The sequence below is a fragment of the Chiloscyllium plagiosum genome, chromosome 21 (assembly GCF_004010195.1).
Source record: "Chiloscyllium plagiosum isolate BGI_BamShark_2017 chromosome 21, ASM401019v2, whole genome shotgun sequence".
Lineage (NCBI taxonomy): Eukaryota > Metazoa > Chordata > Chondrichthyes > Orectolobiformes > Hemiscylliidae > Chiloscyllium > Chiloscyllium plagiosum.
This window is the reverse complement of record NC_057730.1, coordinates 54,161,639-54,178,837: the sequence shown is the minus strand read 5'-3', so window position 1 is coordinate 54,178,837 and position 17,199 is coordinate 54,161,639. Positions and strand designations below refer to the sequence as shown.

Genomic DNA, 17,199 nt, shown 5'->3' with positions numbered 1-17,199 from the left:
TCCAACAGTGGCCTAATCAATGTCCTGTACAGCCGCAACATGACCTCTCAACTCCTGTACTCAGTGCTGTGACCAATAAAGGAAAGCATACCAAATGCTTTCTTCGCTATCCTGTGGAGCCATGAGCTTGCACTCCAAGATCTCTTTGTTGAGCAACACTCCCTTGGACCTTACCAAGTTAAAATATAACATAAGAAAGAAGAAATTGGAATAACTTAATTCTGTTGGAAAGCGTAATATAATAATAGATTATTTAACTACTAAAGAGTAACTGTTCCAATATCATAACATCTGATAAATGCATCCTTGACAAAGGTGAATTCCGTAAAATAGGTTGTCTCATATGCAATTCTTGTGTGTATGTGAGAGGGAGAGAGAGAGCTGTGTTGCAGTGTCCACACCAGGCATCAACACCCCTGCTACTGAAAAACTAAAATTACGAACCCTGGTCCTATGGGAGTTCGCTCCATCCATTCATGCTGCTTCTATTGTTCCAACCTCAATAAACCCAAGGTCTTGCAACCTGTTTACGTTCGTGGCTTTGGAGCAGGCTGCCTGGGATCTCTGTTGCAACCTTTCTTCATTAAAGAAACACCAGGACAAAATACATTCCTCAAAGCCATAGTATTATCACATTCAGGTAAAACCCAACGGCCTATTAAAACAGATTTAAGTTTAAATTACGCAATTACACATGCAGCATATTATTTAGACTGTTATTGAAAATTGTGTCAGGCATACCGATGGAATGTAACGTTTAGATTGAAATGCATTACAGTATTGCACAGTGCAATTTGAGACAGATTTGCAGTTAATAGGTTGAATCTAAATGAATAGTTTTTGCCTACATTGTTCCTTTAACTCTTTAAGTAATATTATTTTCATTTCTCCTATTTTTAGTTACTTTGAGACATTTCATGTCCTTAGAGAAATGTGAATGTCATTTCTAGTGCTTAGTACAGAGTTAAGAAATAGCTACTACCTAGAACTACAGGAATAGTTTATACTTCACAGCATCTTTTGTCACTCTAGGCTGTGATAGATCAGTGCTCGCATGCCTCACCTCCCATTTTGCATCCTTCAGAAGCTTCTACTCATGCAAAACTCTGACTTAGGTCCTAAATCTCACCAGTTCTTTTTTGTAAGTAGACTCTGTGATTGCTGACCTCTTTCACATTTGCTGTCCATCCATAAATGTTATTGAAGTAGGTGGTTTAGCACATAGGTATGAACAGCAGAATTCCTCCCCTAAAGTACGTGAGTGAACCTGATGGGTTTTATGATTATCAAAGATAGTTTCATGATCACCAACCTGAGAATAGTTTTATTGTTCAAATTTATTAATTGAATGTAAATTCAGCGAGCTGCTGAGGTGGGATGTGGGATTTGAATATGGCCTCCAAACCTGGGCCTCTAGATTACTAGCCGAGTGACATTATCTCTATGCTTTCACCTCCCATGATGGTTTTTGCCTTCCCCAGCTGGGTTATATAATTGGCATTGAGAAAAAGGCTTGTGTGGTGCACTAATGCTGGCAGTGATTGGTTGGACTGAATGGCCTGTTTCAAATCTGAAAGACTCTGTGTAAGCCTGTGTAATCCAATAGGAGTTCTATTTTAGCAAGGTTTACTAGACAGGAAATGAGAATTGGAATACTGATTTTTTTTCTGCTTTTTACCTTGTAGCCTTTGAGCCAATGAAAGCATCTGTGTTGCCTACTGCCATCTCAGATGCGATGATCTAATTCAGTTCAGATAAGGGTTCAAACCTGGGATTTCCCTAGTCTATATTCACCATTACCATACCAGGTCAGCAACGTGTTTACCCACTGAAACTTTTAGGGCATTCTAATTTTTAGTTTGGTTTTATTTAAAGTGGAAATTAGTTTCAAATTATCCCTTTCTGCAATCCTGGACTGTTGCGTCTGCCCCAACTATTTGGCTCACAGTTGGTGGTCATGCATTCAACCACTTAGGCCCTAATTCTAGAAGGCCCTTCCTGAGCTTCTTTGTCATTCTAACTCTCTTCATTGCTTTAAAATGTTTTTTAAAACCTGCTAACCTAGCATTTCATCTACTGTTCTGATTGCACCTTCATTAGTGTTGTCAGTTTTTGTTTCAATAGCCTGCTCCTTATCAGGACCCTAATTAAACTTGGAATAGTTTGCTATGTTTTAGGTGCTGTGAAGGTGCATTTTGTGGTTTGCTGGGGTGAATTTATTATATCACTACGTGTTTAGGAATGGAACTTGGCTGGCCAGCAGTTTTGTGGGAATAGTTGGAGGAGCAGAAAATACAATGTGGTGATATCAAGGGGCAGACGGGGACAAATGAGAAATGGGAATTAAGGTCAGAAGCGAGTGTACACTGAGCAAGATTTGGTTTCAGTTGGAGAAATTTAAGGTAATACATATTATCCACTTTGCTCTGTGTCTCGGGAGCTTGGACAATAAGATCTGTGGAAGAAATATAGAGGCCTGTATAAGGTGAACTAAGATAAAATGTTAAAAGTTCTATATACAGTACAGACCTCAAGACAAAAGAGGAGCTACTTAAAATTGCAAGAGAAGAATGTCAAGAAGTGACATCCAGAAAAGAAAATGTCATTATTTTGTTCAGAGCTAAAAAGCTACAGCTATCTCTTCTAGAAAGTTGTAAAGTGTAGGACAGCAGAAGGATGGGCACTGATATCAGTGTTGTTGAATGACAGATGTGATAGAGTTGTCACAGATCAGCTACAGTGGATGTGTCAGAATGACCTAAGCAGTTGAGTAAGTTGTCCTGTGACAGCAGATCTCCTGTATGGAGTAACTACAAACAGCAGGTTGGGAGAAGTGGTGGATTCAGCTGAGTGGGTGATCTCTATGTTGATGGTAAAAAAAAATCTATCACACTTGCTGGAGGTGAGGGTGAAAGTGACAATGGAAGGTATTCAGGGGTCATTCTGCTGTAGTTTATATGACTTAACATGCTCTTTTTCTCTTGGATGACCTCAGAATGTGTGCCATTTTGGTTGGGGAGAGTTTGATCATTGAGCTACATCCAGCAATGGATGGTTAGGCCAAATGTGTCATGAATGCTTAAGTTACAGACTTAGAAAGTCATGATCGGAGTATATCAGGGATCAATAGGTATTAAAGGCCACGATTAATTTACTAAACATAGGAATTAGCAGCGGGAGTAGACAATTCAACCCTTCGAGCCTGCTCTGCCATTTAACATTAACATGGCTAATCTTATCCTGGTCTCAACTCCACTTTCCTGTCTGCTCCCTATAGCCCATTATCTGCCTTTTCATCAGAACATACTCATTTCTTTCTTGAGTCTGTAGGTTGATTCTACCTCCACTACATTCTGGCACCGTGAGTTCCAGAGATTCACTACCCTCTGGGTAGTTCTTCTATAATGCAATGGTTGTGTTCTTGTGCAACCCTGCATGATAGAAAAATTGTGCTTTAGAAACAGCGCTTAAAGTGTTGGCGATATAATAGCATTACAGCCAACACACATTTTAAAAGTTTGTGTTTTAGAAACAGTGTCCCCAATTCATCAATTGCATGACAGTGAATTTCCGTTAATGAACCACATGTTACAGAAGAATGACCTGTAGTAGTTTCTCCTTATTTCAGTTTGAACCTACCTCCTCTCACTCAATACCTATAACCTCTTGTTTGAGACTGTCCCAGAAGGGGGAACATTTGTTCAACATTCATCTTATCAGACCCCTTTAGTATTTTAGCTACCTAACTTAGATCTTCCCTTCATTCTTCTAAACTCCAGTGAGTATAAGCCCAAGTTATTCAACCGCTGTTCGTTTGATAGCCCTTTCATCTCTGGAATCAACCTGGTGAATTTCCTCTGAACTGCCTCCAGTGCCACTACATCTTTCCTCAAGTAAGGAGACCAAAACTGGTCCCAATATTCCAGGTGTGGTCTCACCAATGCCTTATATAATTCTAAGAACACTTCTTTACTTTTTAAATCCAGTCCTTTTGCAATAAATGACAGAATTCCTTTTGCCTGTCTTATTACATGCTGCACCTGTTTCTACACTTTCTGCAATTCATGCACAAAGATGCCCAGATGCACTGACACATTTTGAACTGTTTTCCTTTTAAGTAATAATTTACCCTTTTGTTTTGGGAAAAAGCTGAGACTCCCGCTGCTAATTCCTATGTTTAGTAAATTAATCGTGGCCTTTAATACCTATTGATCCCTGATATACTCCGAACATGACTTTCTAAGTCTGTAACTTAAGCATTCATGACACATTTGGCCTAACCATCCATTGCCGGATGTAGCTCAATGATCAAACTCTCCCCAAAATGGCACCACATTCTGAGGTCATCCAAGAGAAAAAGAGCATGTTAAGTCATATAAACTACAATTTCAGCAAATTAAGAATTTCAAAAGTACTGTGGTCAATATCTCTGTTGTCAGTAATTTGAAAATTCAACCAAAAGTGAATGGGGAGAACCTTTTATCAGAGCTGAACACTAAAAAGAGTGATTTTGAAAGAAGGTAGGAGATGTGAGTGATGAGGACTGCAAAGAGGAAGTTGGAGAAAACCTCGCTGTTGATCAAGAGCACAGGATAAGAGAGGGCGTCAGAGATGGCGTTATTCAAGTGTAGGAAGGTTTAGAGGGGATTGGAGGATGGTGAATGCAGACTGAAAAGGTTAGACAGTGGTGATGGAGCTATTTTGCCAAGAGTGAATAGTTCTCAGTTTACAGGCTGATAGATGGAAGATTATCCAGGGAGAAATTCAGATGGAGTTTATATTTCGCATTCTCTTAATAGATGAAAATTGTAATTCTCAGTTTTCTGGAAGAAATGCTGCAGACCGCCAGATAAATAATTTTGAGTTGTATTTCCTCACTGCCAAGAAAGCCTGGTGAGGGGATCATAGCAATTTAGTGTGGTTAATTCAGCCTGTGGAGAATATTTCCTTAAGGTGTGTAGAATATCTTAAAAAGTACTATTATTGTAATAATATAATGTTGTATAATGTGTAAATGGCATAATGCTGAGGACTTCCATCATTTAGATAAATTGTATGGTATTTTAGAACTTCTGTAGCTTGCACTTGGAGCACTAGATTTCTTCATTGGTCTAGTGTAACAGGTGGAACACCTTTTTTTCCAGATCACTGCGAAACTTACTTGATGGTGAGATGGAACATTCTGCAGCACTCAGGCAAGAAATTGACAACCAGAAAAAAAAACTACAAGAGCAAGATGAACGATATGCTGCCAAAATTCAGGCATTGGCAAGGTAGGAGGGGTGAACTAGCCTGGGACAGTACTTGTGGAAAGGGAGGATGGACTTTGGGCATCATTCTATGAAGGGTAAAGTGTCAGATGCCAAAGTATCTTCTGAGATTGTGTTTACTTTTTCAGTTTTTGGCATACACGTGTAATCTTATTAAATGTAGAAGGTGGAAAAGAACAAGTGTTGCCTCATAGTAAATTTACTAATGAATTAAAATACTTGAGTTAAAAGAATTCGACAATCTACAAAATGTAGACAAGCCCCCTTGTGTTCTCCTGTTCATCATATTCGTTGTTGTCATGTTCTTGAGAGAGAAAACACATGTCAACTTCACATATGATAAACTGCACTGGTTACGCATTTACTGTTGTCATTCATAATTGAGCCAAAAACATTTGGTAAAGTTCAGAAAGTAAATCAAGATATACTTGCAAACTTGGATACAGTGAGGCCTGGCCATTAATAAGCACAGGTTGTCAAGATTCAAATGAGAAAGTTTCTGGAAATTTTTGCTCCAATGTATGCATATTTTCTATTAGTTAGTTTCCCAACTTCATCTTGATTGACAAGTTTGCAGTTGGGCCGGGATGTCTTTGGAGCAGAGCACAGTAGGTTCTGACCTGTGACCCTGTGGATGGTGGAGGTTTGGGAATGGTTTTGGTTCTCAGGGGAAGTAACTTCTCCTTCTGGCTCACAAGCAATTCTGTAAAGACCCTGAGCTCTCCCCTGACTTTATCAATATCAGATTTACAATTTCTTAGCCTAGGGTTAACATTGAATATCAGAGTTTCTATCTCCAGGTGTAAGCTTTGACTATTTTTCCTGAACTGATGACATTAGGTGATTAGTTAATCTTTAATTACATTTTTGAAATTCAAACAATATTGCATTAAGATAAAATAAATTCTACATCTCACTCCCTGCTCTTGAAATTTATAGAACACAAAACAAAACACTCAACGTGTATGATAGTGAAGTGTTTGAAATTTGGCTTTCAAGTACTTTTCAAAAAGCATGACTAAAAACTACTAGAAGCTGGGTAAAATATATTATCATTTTTTCTGGCTTGTACTGATGCATCCTGGAAAATTAAATGTACTGCACGTCTCGAATATATAATTCAAATTTATCTTAGTGTCAGAGTTGGGAAATGATAACTTTGAATTCAGGCGTTTGGCAGAAGCTGTGGTCTTTACATAAAATCTGTAAATCAGGATATTAAAGGTACAGAAGATTGTTTAATTAAAATAGAAATTTGTTTTGATTCAGTTTGTTCTAGTTGTTAGTTTGAGTTCAGTTCAGTTTTTTCAACCATTTCAGTTTCTGAGAACAAAGTGATTTTTGCAATCCAGTTAGAGGCTAATAACTTAAAAAAAAAGTGCACTTTCAGCTGAAAGCTGAATGAATGATACAAGATTTCATCTTTGAACACATTTACTGGAACAAACAATGAGAAAGCATTATATAGGCACTATTTTTGTAGGTAACTTACACTTTAAACTATGGAAACTAAGCTCCCAGCATAACTCAGAAAACCTAGCCACAGGCATACATGATATGGTCCTTTAATTAAAGTTTCATTCTTCCCACACCAGGCCAAACTGACTCTTAGTCCCCAAGGGTTTCCTTCCAGTCTTTTCCTTCCTGATAACTATTAGCACCGACTTTCATTCAGAATTTTTTGGTAGTTCTCTCTACAGCTGAAGCTAGGCAAATCTTCTAGCCTGGTTTGAACTCCATATGAATTTGGGCTTGTCAATTGAAGTATATGTTTCCACCCACATTACTGCACGATGGACATCAGAAATCTTTGTCTTCTAGTTGCTTTCTCTCTTCTGAACCTTGACAGGCTAACTTATTACTAGTACTATTATTCTGATAACATGAAATCACAGTGCCTTCCTCTGTACCCTATCCATCTCAAAGTCTTTCATAGGGTCCATGTGATTTGCATTGTCACTATATCTAGGTAAAGATGCTGATTAGCAATCCTTGAGAGCCCAACTCTCTGTCACCTTGGAACTTAATGGACAATTTAAGGCAGAAATATTTAGAACCGAATATTCTAGGTATTTTCCTGTGACTTTGGAGACTTAGAATCTGTGCACTGTTAGCATACAAGCTGCAACGTTATCTTTAAGCATAAACACTTTACGCCTTCTTTCCAGGAACACGGTTTGAGTCCCTGTTAGTGTCTAACAATCTAACAATGCTGGTTTGCGGTCAGGCAGAGATCACAACAGGTCATATGACCCCTGCATTTTACCTTAAGGACACAATATTATAAGATCATCTCATGTTTGTGACAGGTCATTGAAAAACCTTTCAGTAAGTATTTTGAAAATATTGTGGACACGAGCTGGCCAGATTCTGAACTTAGAATTTAATTTCACATAAACATTCCTCATTATTGGAAAGTTTTGTCACACAGTTTGTGAACACAGAAAGCCATAGTACAGACAGGACACATACTAATGAAAGATTTGACTGCACATAAAAGTTCTTTTATTTAACAGTTGAACAACATGGTTTTTTTTGTCTCGATTGCAAAATAACCACAATCTGTGAATCTTTCAGCTGCTTAACTAATGCAATTAGTAGTTTTAAAATGTAGGATTTTCAAATTTGGGGGAGAAGTGTTATTCTGCAGAGCTGTTAATTAGTGCTACTAATTTTGTCATGATTTCTATTAACACCAGAGGAAAGTGTCCTGAAAAAAACATTAGTCAAAATAAAAAAAACTGGTAGATATTGCACAGTTGGTGAAACTGCTGCTGTGATCTTTGTAAAATAACAGTTTCTCAGTAATGTAATGCTGTCAACGATTGACAGGATTTTTAAATGCACAGTTATACGCACTGTTTAGATAATTTTATGCATATATGTGTGTCTATAAAATACATATCATTGAAATTTGTATTAGGGAAAGCATTGATGCAATCATCTTACAAAATGTAATTATTTCCCTGATGTATCTCTAATGGAAAAAGATCTATTCCATTAGTTGCAGTTTGCGTATGAGATATGTGTTGGTGTTTTACATAGATGTATTTGTTAGCGATATGTCTGCAATGTTATCGATGATGAATAATGTGTGGTGAACCACTCAGGTTTTTTGAGAGATAGAGACTGCATGAGTCCTATGTTAATGTAATCTTGTTTAAAGAACTTTGTAAGAAGCAAAAATACTTTGTGCTGTAAAACATTTCTGTTTCTTTGTTCCTGCCTAATGTTTTTAAAACCTTGTAAATGTTTTACTTAACTACAGCCTCAAAATGGTTGTAGCTGATTTGGAAAAATTGTTTTAGTATTGACAACACCTGGGAGACTTCAGCTTTATTTCATGCAGTTATTTCTGCTACTTTCACTTCCAAAGGAGCTAGCACCATTAAAGTAACGAAAACAATGAAATGTTACAAATGCCATGTTACTTGGTAAACTTTTGAAATGCATGAGATATCTAGAATCAGTTGAATTGTTTGGAAATGTAAACTAATGTTATTTTACTTATTGTAATACTTGCTGCCAATGGTTCAGGAAGTTAGTTGAGCAACTATGTCAGTCATACAAATTAAATATTTGGATCTTTCGTCTCTGTTTAGTTACTTAAGTCACAGCTGTGACTGTGGTAAGCTACACTTAGTTGTGTTCCTTACAGGTAGAAAGGTGAAAAGGTCACATTTTCCATTCCTGATAGGTAAACAATGGTACTCCAATGGAAGTATGAGAGTGTGTGAATATCAGATGAGAATAGTCTGGATTTGACTCTGTTCCCATCTTGTGGCCAAATAGCTTGCTGGTATATAATGTTCTGGCTTATATATAAGGAAGGGCTGGACTGAAACTGCATCATCAGCAGGGAATCAATGCTTTGGAAAATGGGGAAAATTGAAAACAAATTACAAAACTAAAACCAAAATTTTGCTAAGTTTGCACAGCTGAATCTACAAAGTCAGTCATGGTGAATAATATTTTATGCAAAATTTTACAACTTACCAAGTTCACACTCACATACTTCCATTAGCGTACCATTGGTTACCTATCAGGAATGGAAAATGTGGCCTTTTTGCCTTTCTACCTGTCAGGAACACGGCTAGGTGTAGCTTACCACAGTCACAGCTGTGACTTAAGTCAGTTTACCTTTTTCATTCATTTCTTCTTGCAAAGTTAGCAGTTGCTTGCTTCAGGTCCACCCTTCTTTGGTTACTGGCATGATTTTTTGGGTGGACATCTGCTTCATGTAGAAATATTTCATTTTCTCTGGCTATTAGTATTTTTTTCATCATCAGTTGTGTTGGAGTGCATGTCTGTTCCTGTTGATATCTGTCTTTTCTTTGCTGTCATCTGTGAACGTGTAAAATTTCAAACACTGGATGTAAGTTTGCTCGCTGAGCTAGAAGGTTGATTTTCAGAAGTTTCATCACCATACTAGGTAATATCTTCAGCGAGCCTCTGGTGAAACACTGGTGGTATGGCCTGCTTTCTATTTATATATTTTGGTTTAGGTTTCCTTGAAGGAGGTTGGTGATGTGATTCCCTGTGGTGATGTCAGTTCCTGTTCTTTTTCTCAGAGGGTGGTAACTGAGATCCAAGTCAATGTGTTTGTTGTTAGAGTTCTGGTTGGAGTGCCATGCTTCTAGGAATTCTTGTGCATGTCCCTGTTTGGCTTGTCCAAAGATGGATGCATTGTCCCAGTCGAAGTGATTTCCTTCCTCACCTGTATGTAAAGATACTAGTGAGAGTGGGTTATGTCTTTTTGTGGCGAGTTGACGTTCATGTATCCTGGTGGCTAGTTTTCTGCCTGTTTATCCAATTTTGTTGTCCAGTGCACCTAGTATGGTGACGAAATGTCTGAAAATGAACCTTCCAGTTCAGCGAGCAAACTTACATCCAGAACTTCAACCTGAGCAACAAATCTTCTCAAAACTCACTAATTTCAAATACTCTTGTTTAGATTCAGAAATTATAATAATGAAATTTTAATGAAACAGCTTTCAATAACTTTAAGTCTACATTGATGTATTGACTGTTGTTTGTCCTATATTAGAATTTTAATATTGGATAGATCACCCATATAAATAGATTAAGTCTGATAAAATCTTAACAAGATGAGTGACTATCAAATTTATTTCTCAGATTTGGTCTTGAAATTGTTAAATATGAATACCATCGTATACCATTAACATAGCATGACTGATAAAATCTGTATACACAGTGTTCAAGACTGTCATTCAAAAACTGACAAGCGTGACATTCTGATGAACTATCGCATTTATTTGACATTATGAAATTATTCAGAAATGAAGATCAAATTGATTTTCTACTTCACTGTCACCTTTTCCAACATATCTGACCTCATTGTTATACTAACTGATAATTGGAGTAAGCTGTTTTTAAGGAAAATGAGAGACCTGGTTATTGTTGGTTTGTTTTAATTTTAATGTTGGGAAGGAGAAGGTGAGGCCTGCAGATGCTGGAGATCAGAGTCGAGAGTGTGTTGATGGAATGACACAGCAGGACAGGCAATATCCGAGGAGCAGGAGAATTGATGTTTCGGGCATATGCCCATCATCAGGAATGAGGCTAGTTGGTTGGGGCTGAGAGATAAATGGGAGGGGGTGGGGTTGGGGGTAAGGTAGCTGAGAAAGCAATAGGTGGATGACGGTGGGGGAGAAGGTGATAGGTCAGAGGACAGAGTGATGGACAGGTCCAGAGGGCGGAGCCTATTTGGAGGCTTGGCACTGGGATAATGTCGGGGGTGAGGAAATGAGGAAGCTGTTGAAATCCACATTTATCCTGTGTGGTTGCAGGGTCCCAAGGTGGAATATGAGGCATTCTTCCTCCTGTTGTCAGGTGGTAACGGTTTGGCGGTGAAGGACGCCTCGGACCTGCATGTCCTTGACGGAGTGGGAGGGGGAGTTGAAGTGTTCAGCCATGTGACGATGGGATTGTTGGGTGTGGGTGACCCAGAGATGTTCGCTGAAACAGTCGTGAGGAGGGAAGGGGTTGGGGTACAAAAAGACATTTGGTATTATTTTGGACTGCCTGGCTTATCAGAATACAATGGATGATGGAAGTTGTTTTAATGGTACCATTTAAGCACCAGATTTTTCTGAGCACCAGAAAATGTAGTCTTAGCATGCATTTGTTTCTTAGACTGTGTAGGTCATGAGACACTGTGATGGTTATGCATGCCTGCTCAATTTATCATGAGTGAGGAAGCAGAGAGTGTGCTGTCATGCTTTGAAAGGTGTAATGGTTTGCTTGATTGGATTGCTTACTTTGCTCATGTTAATTGGATGATAATATGACACAATGAAGAATACTTAGTTTAATAGCTGAAATGAATTCACTTTAAAAATGTTTCATATGATCATTAAAGAAATAAGTAGATCTAGAGAAGATGAGAAAGTTGGAGGCAAAGCAATTTAGGGGACTTAAGGGAACAAGGAAGATCAGAGTTTTAAATCAGGTTTTAGGACATTGAGATATGGAAAGTCTGCGGAAGGATTTGGTAATGGATGTGTGTAACTTGGTATGGGAAGCAAATATAAGAAATAGGAGCAGGAATCAGCCATTCAGACTGTCCGTCCGTTCAGTAAAATCACAGATGATCGCTGTAATACTCAACACCTTTTTCATATCAGCTTAGCATTAACATCAACTCTTTAAATACCCTCTTTAAATACCTTTGATGTTCTAACCTCCATAACTTTCCAAGGATTGAAAATTTCAATTATTTGCTGCCCTCTGAGAGAAGAAAATCCTTTGCATCGTACTTTTAAGTTAGTGTCCCCTTATTCTATAATTCTGTTGTCTAGTTCAACATTATCCCACTGGTAAGAACATTTTATTCACTAGAGAAAATTTCTTCTCAACATCTATCCTGCCAACCACCCCACAGAATCTTGTATGTTTCAATGAGATCAGTCCTCATTCTTGTAAACTACAATGACTAAAAGCCTGACTTGTTTAGCTGTTTTTGATATATCAATCCCTGGAATTAGTTTACTGAATCTTTTTGAACTGCCTCTAATGCCAGTATATGATTTTTAAAAATATGGGTACCAAAATTGTCCACTATGGTCCTCAAAACACCTTGCATTTGTAACAAGCTTCCTGTTTTTGAACTTGAATTCCCTAACGATCAAGGCCAAAATTCCAATTACCTTCTTAATTACTTGCTGCATCTACATGCTAACTTTTGTATTTCATGCACAAGAACACCAGAACCTGCTGCACCTTTTTCGTGTCTCCCTCCAAACAAATAATCATCTGCCCTTTGTTTCTTCATAGCAAAGTGCATGATTGTACACTTTCCTACATTAAACTCCATCCTCCAAATGTTTGCTAACTCACCGAATTTAGCTATATCTCCTGACAGATTCTTTATGTCCTCAGCAGGACATGTCCTCCCACTTATTTCCCTATCATCAGCATCCTCCTCCAAATCATTAATATACACAGTCAATAATTGGGACTTTGAGACTGATGGTTGTGACACTCCACTGCAGTTGTAGTCATAGAGTCCTATAGCATGGAAACAGACCCTTTGGCCCAAACTGGTTCATGCTGACCAAAATGTCCATCAACACTAACCCCATTTCTCCGAACTTGGCCCGTATCCTTCTAAATGTTTCCTATCCATGTATTGTCCAAATAAATATTGTTAATGTACCTATCTCAACCACTTCCGCTGACAGCTCATTCCAAATGTGTACCAACTTCTATGTAAAAAAAAAAGTTGCCCCTCAGGTTCCCATTTATTCTTTCCCCTCTTAATTTAAACTGATGCCCTGCAGTCCTTGATTTCCCAACCGTGGGAAAAAGGCTGAGTGCATTCACCCTATCCATGCCTCTCATGATCTTATGCACTTCTAAGAGATCCCGCCTCACTTTCCTACGCTCTAAAGAAAAAAGACCTAGCTTGTTCAACCTCTCCCTGTAACCCCATCTCTTGAGTCCTGGCAAACTCCTTGTAAATTGTTTCTGTACTCTTTCCAGTTTAATAATATCCTTCCTATGGCAAGGTGACCAAACCTGAACACAATATTCCAAGCATAGCCTCGCCAATGTCCTGTACAACTGCAACATAACTTCCTGACTTCTTTACTCCATGCCCTGACTGATGAAGGCCAGTGTGTTAAAAGTCGCTGTTGCTACCATGTCTACCTGTGACTCCATTTTCAGAGAACATGCATCTGAACTGCAAGGTCCCTCTGTTCTACTACATTCCTTAAGGCCCTACCATGCACCACAAAACTCTTACCTTGATCTGACTTTCCAAAATGCAAGACCTCGCACTTATCTATATTAAACTCCATTTGAGATTTCTTCCTCAGCTGATCAAGGTCCAGTTGCAATTTCTAATAAGCTTCCTCACTATCCACAATACCACCTATTTTGATGTCATCTGCAAACTTACTAATCATGGCTTGTACATTCTCATCCAAATCTTTGATATAGATAACAAACAGCAATGGGTCTATCACTGACCCCTGAGGCACGCCATTAGTCACAGGTTTCCAGTCCTACAAGCATCCTTTTACCATTACCCTCTGTTTCCTACCATCAAGCCAATTGTGTATCCAATTTGTGAGCACCCCCCTGGATTCCATGTGATCTAACCTTCCAGAGCAGCCATGTGGAACCTTATTAAATTATTCACATTACTGAGACTTAGTGAACCCACCTTGTTCAAATGGAATACATTCTAGGTTGCTGAAAGGAACAAACTTTGAAATAGCAGTGATATTCAATCTTTCAATCCAAATTGAATACAAAAGTAGTCCTAGAGAACAGTGGCTTGCTTATAATCTACTACCAGTTGAGAGATGGAAACCAGGGAATTACGGATGAGTCAGCCTAATTTCAGTAGTCAATAAATGAGTAGAAACCATTATCGGGAGCAAATTAACTTTTATTTGGACAGACATGGGTTAATCAAGAACATGGATTTTTAAAGGAACAATGTGTCTGACTAATTTAATGGAATTCTTTGATGTGGTAATGGAGAAGATAGTGCAGTTGATTTTATATGCATGAACTTTTGGAAGGCATTCGCCAAAGTGCCACTTGAGACTAGTTAAGAAGATGAAAACCTATGTAACTAAGGGCAAATGGTGGTTTGGATACACAATTAGCATAGTGCCAGGAAACAGATTAGAGATTATAGATTTGAAGTCATTAATGAAAGGTCTGAAAAGAGAGACGAGGATGAAATATTCCACCCAGAGTTGTGAAGATATGGAAAGTTCTGAAAAGGTGGTGGAAGATAATTCTGTAAATCATTTTAAAGAGAAGTCGGAAAAGAACTTTGGAATGAGAAACTTTCAGGATTACGGATAAGAAATGAGAGCGAAATGGGCTAAATGTCATCCTCCAGTTCTGCCAGTATCATTGATTCCATTAACAATCCTAGCTAATTCCACCTATTAGCAAGGATATGTTGTGAACAGAAGCAATTCGGAAGCAATATCATTAAATTGTCAGTTGCTTTTAGAAACTATCCTTAACCCTTCAATCTCTTTCCTCTTTCTAGATAGTTTTTATTTCAATTTGTTACCTTCTTTTCATATGATACCTCTCAATTTTTTAATAATCTTTTGTATGGTACCTTGTTAAAGACTTTCTTAAAGCTTATTTATGTAACATCTGTTGTATTTCCTCCATAAGAATTTCATTTCTAACTAAAGATTAAATTGTTTTTCCTGCTCAAAGTGTTATGCTAACTGGCCCATAAAAATTAATCCTGTATCTTTATTTGAAAGTGAATGAATTCACTGGGCCTTATGACACACCCAACCTACAGAACCATAAGAAATAATTTCTTAATGGCTTCAGCAATTTCTCCATAATTTTTTTGTGATTGTTTTTAATGTTTTATTTTGAACCTTAGAAATTTTGCTAAAGACTAAAATTTCATTAAGAATGCATTGAAAAAGAGAAGCTTACACAGGACATTCTGTGTTGTCTGTTACTTAACTGCACTTTCTATCAGCAAAGTTTATAATTTTCACAGTATATCTTTTTATTGGTGCATTTCTTTGCGTTGCCATGTTATCTAGTCATCACAGTGATCAGAGATTTATTTCTGGATAATGCTAATCTGACTTGTGACTAGCTTTTTTTCAATAAAAATTGTAAGTAAACTGAATTATCAGGAAGTGTTTCTGTTTGGCATAGTACTGGCTGATCCTATTGGATATAATGTCCTTTTGCTTGCAGGATCATACTTTGAATTCAATATATGCTGAAAAGCTAAGTTTTTTCTAATCCTCTGACTAGAAGGACCCTCTGTGAAATTCATTTGGACGGGTACATACAATTGGTGGCTGATGTAAATGAACAGCATTGAGTAATTATGATGATGCAGTATATTGCAATGTTACTCAGGAGGCGTACAGAGTGAGGTGTCCAAATTTCATGAAAAATCAAACTGATGCCATCAGGATTGAGATTGACACATATCAGGCTGGAGTGGAAAGATTTACTGAGCACCTAGAACATAGTAGATGTGACCTGACAGTGCTAGGATGGAGATGCTCTGTTCTGGAATGGAAAATCCTATTTTATTCTTTAATACTGACTGCTATTTTCATTTTTTTTCATTTTGAGGACTAGGTTTTAATGTAGGGCATCTTAAAACGTTTATTCTAACAGCATAAAGCTAGCTGTTTGTTCTCTTGAAAATGCCAGTGAAGAATAATTAAATTATAACAGCAGACATTATCATATAACTTTATTTACATATTACTAACAAATGGACACGCTACACTATGCATCGTCTGTGTACCTGACAAACTAAGTGTTTGATAGCTAGATAAGTGGCAAAAATTGAACAGCTTTCTATTGCAGCATTCTACAACAATCAATACGCTCTTTGGATTCTTCAAATGACTGTCAGAACAAAAATACAGCACAGCTGTGCTTAAATGGTTTTTGAACTGCTTGAGTTAGAAGACAGAAGTTTGATGAAATAATGTGCCCTGAATAATTATGACTGTAATAGCAGAAAAGCTGTTCTGGCCTTAGAATGAATTGACTTAGTTTCAAAGCCTAGCCTTCAATGGTTAATGTACTTTTTCCTCATAAATGTAATGCATAATGTATTTGGGTTATTGTTGCTGTTTCTCGGGAAGACCGAATCCTGACCTTCATATCATGCAGTTAACAACTGTTATCTTTCTGGACAGAAGAACACTCAAGGGCTGAAGCTTTGCACATTGTTTTGTTGCAAACCCAATTGAATTCAATTATCTTTGACCTTATTTTGTGCTGTCACCATAATTTGCATTCGTATTTTTCATATAAAGCAGATCTACACCAGGATGCCAAGAGATTAGTGAGATCACAGGCCAGTGGGATATGGAATGACAAGTCAGACTAATAATCCAAATTTTTTAAAACTCGCATGTAATAGAAGGTTCTGTAAATAACATTTAGTCTGACAGGAATTGAGCAAGAGTCTAATTGCGCTGCTCAGTGTTTAAAAGTCAGCTGGCTGTTTGACCATTAGGCAACCTCAAAGCAGAGCAGGATGATTACCACCAGAGGTTTTCAGATATGCACTTGCAGATGGCATTACCACTTAACAATTAAGGGCAGATGCCCCTATTCAGGGATGATGAGTAGAGTTGTAGGGTTTGTTACCAATTGGGCTGGAGTAGAATGTTCTTTCTTCCAACTCCTTGTCATCAGCAACCACTTGCTAATGGGTATGATTGTCCACCTCAGAAAAGTCCTATAATTCCATGGGTCACAGCACAACTCGGAAAAATGTTTTTATCTTTATCAAGATACCCAGTTAAGTATCTTTACTATTATTACTATTCAACATCAAGTCAATCGATCAGGTTTCTTAATAACACTATTGGGCGGCAATAGTGGGCGGCACGGTGGCACAGTGGTTAGCACTGCTGCCTCACAG

General features: G+C 37.9%; 1 protein-coding gene across 1 annotated transcript in view; it reads left to right on the top strand.

Annotated features, from left to right (window-relative positions):
• The window catches only part of snx29 (sorting nexin 29), a 495,640-nt gene that overhangs the window by 130,612 nt on the left and 347,829 nt on the right, over positions 1-17,199 (top strand). Inside the window, exon 12 of the mRNA XM_043711094.1 lies at positions 5,145-5,273. Within this exon, the coding sequence (XP_043567029.1) occupies positions 5,145-5,273 (129 nt within the window). The remainder of the gene's footprint in view (positions 1-5,144; positions 5,274-17,199) is intronic.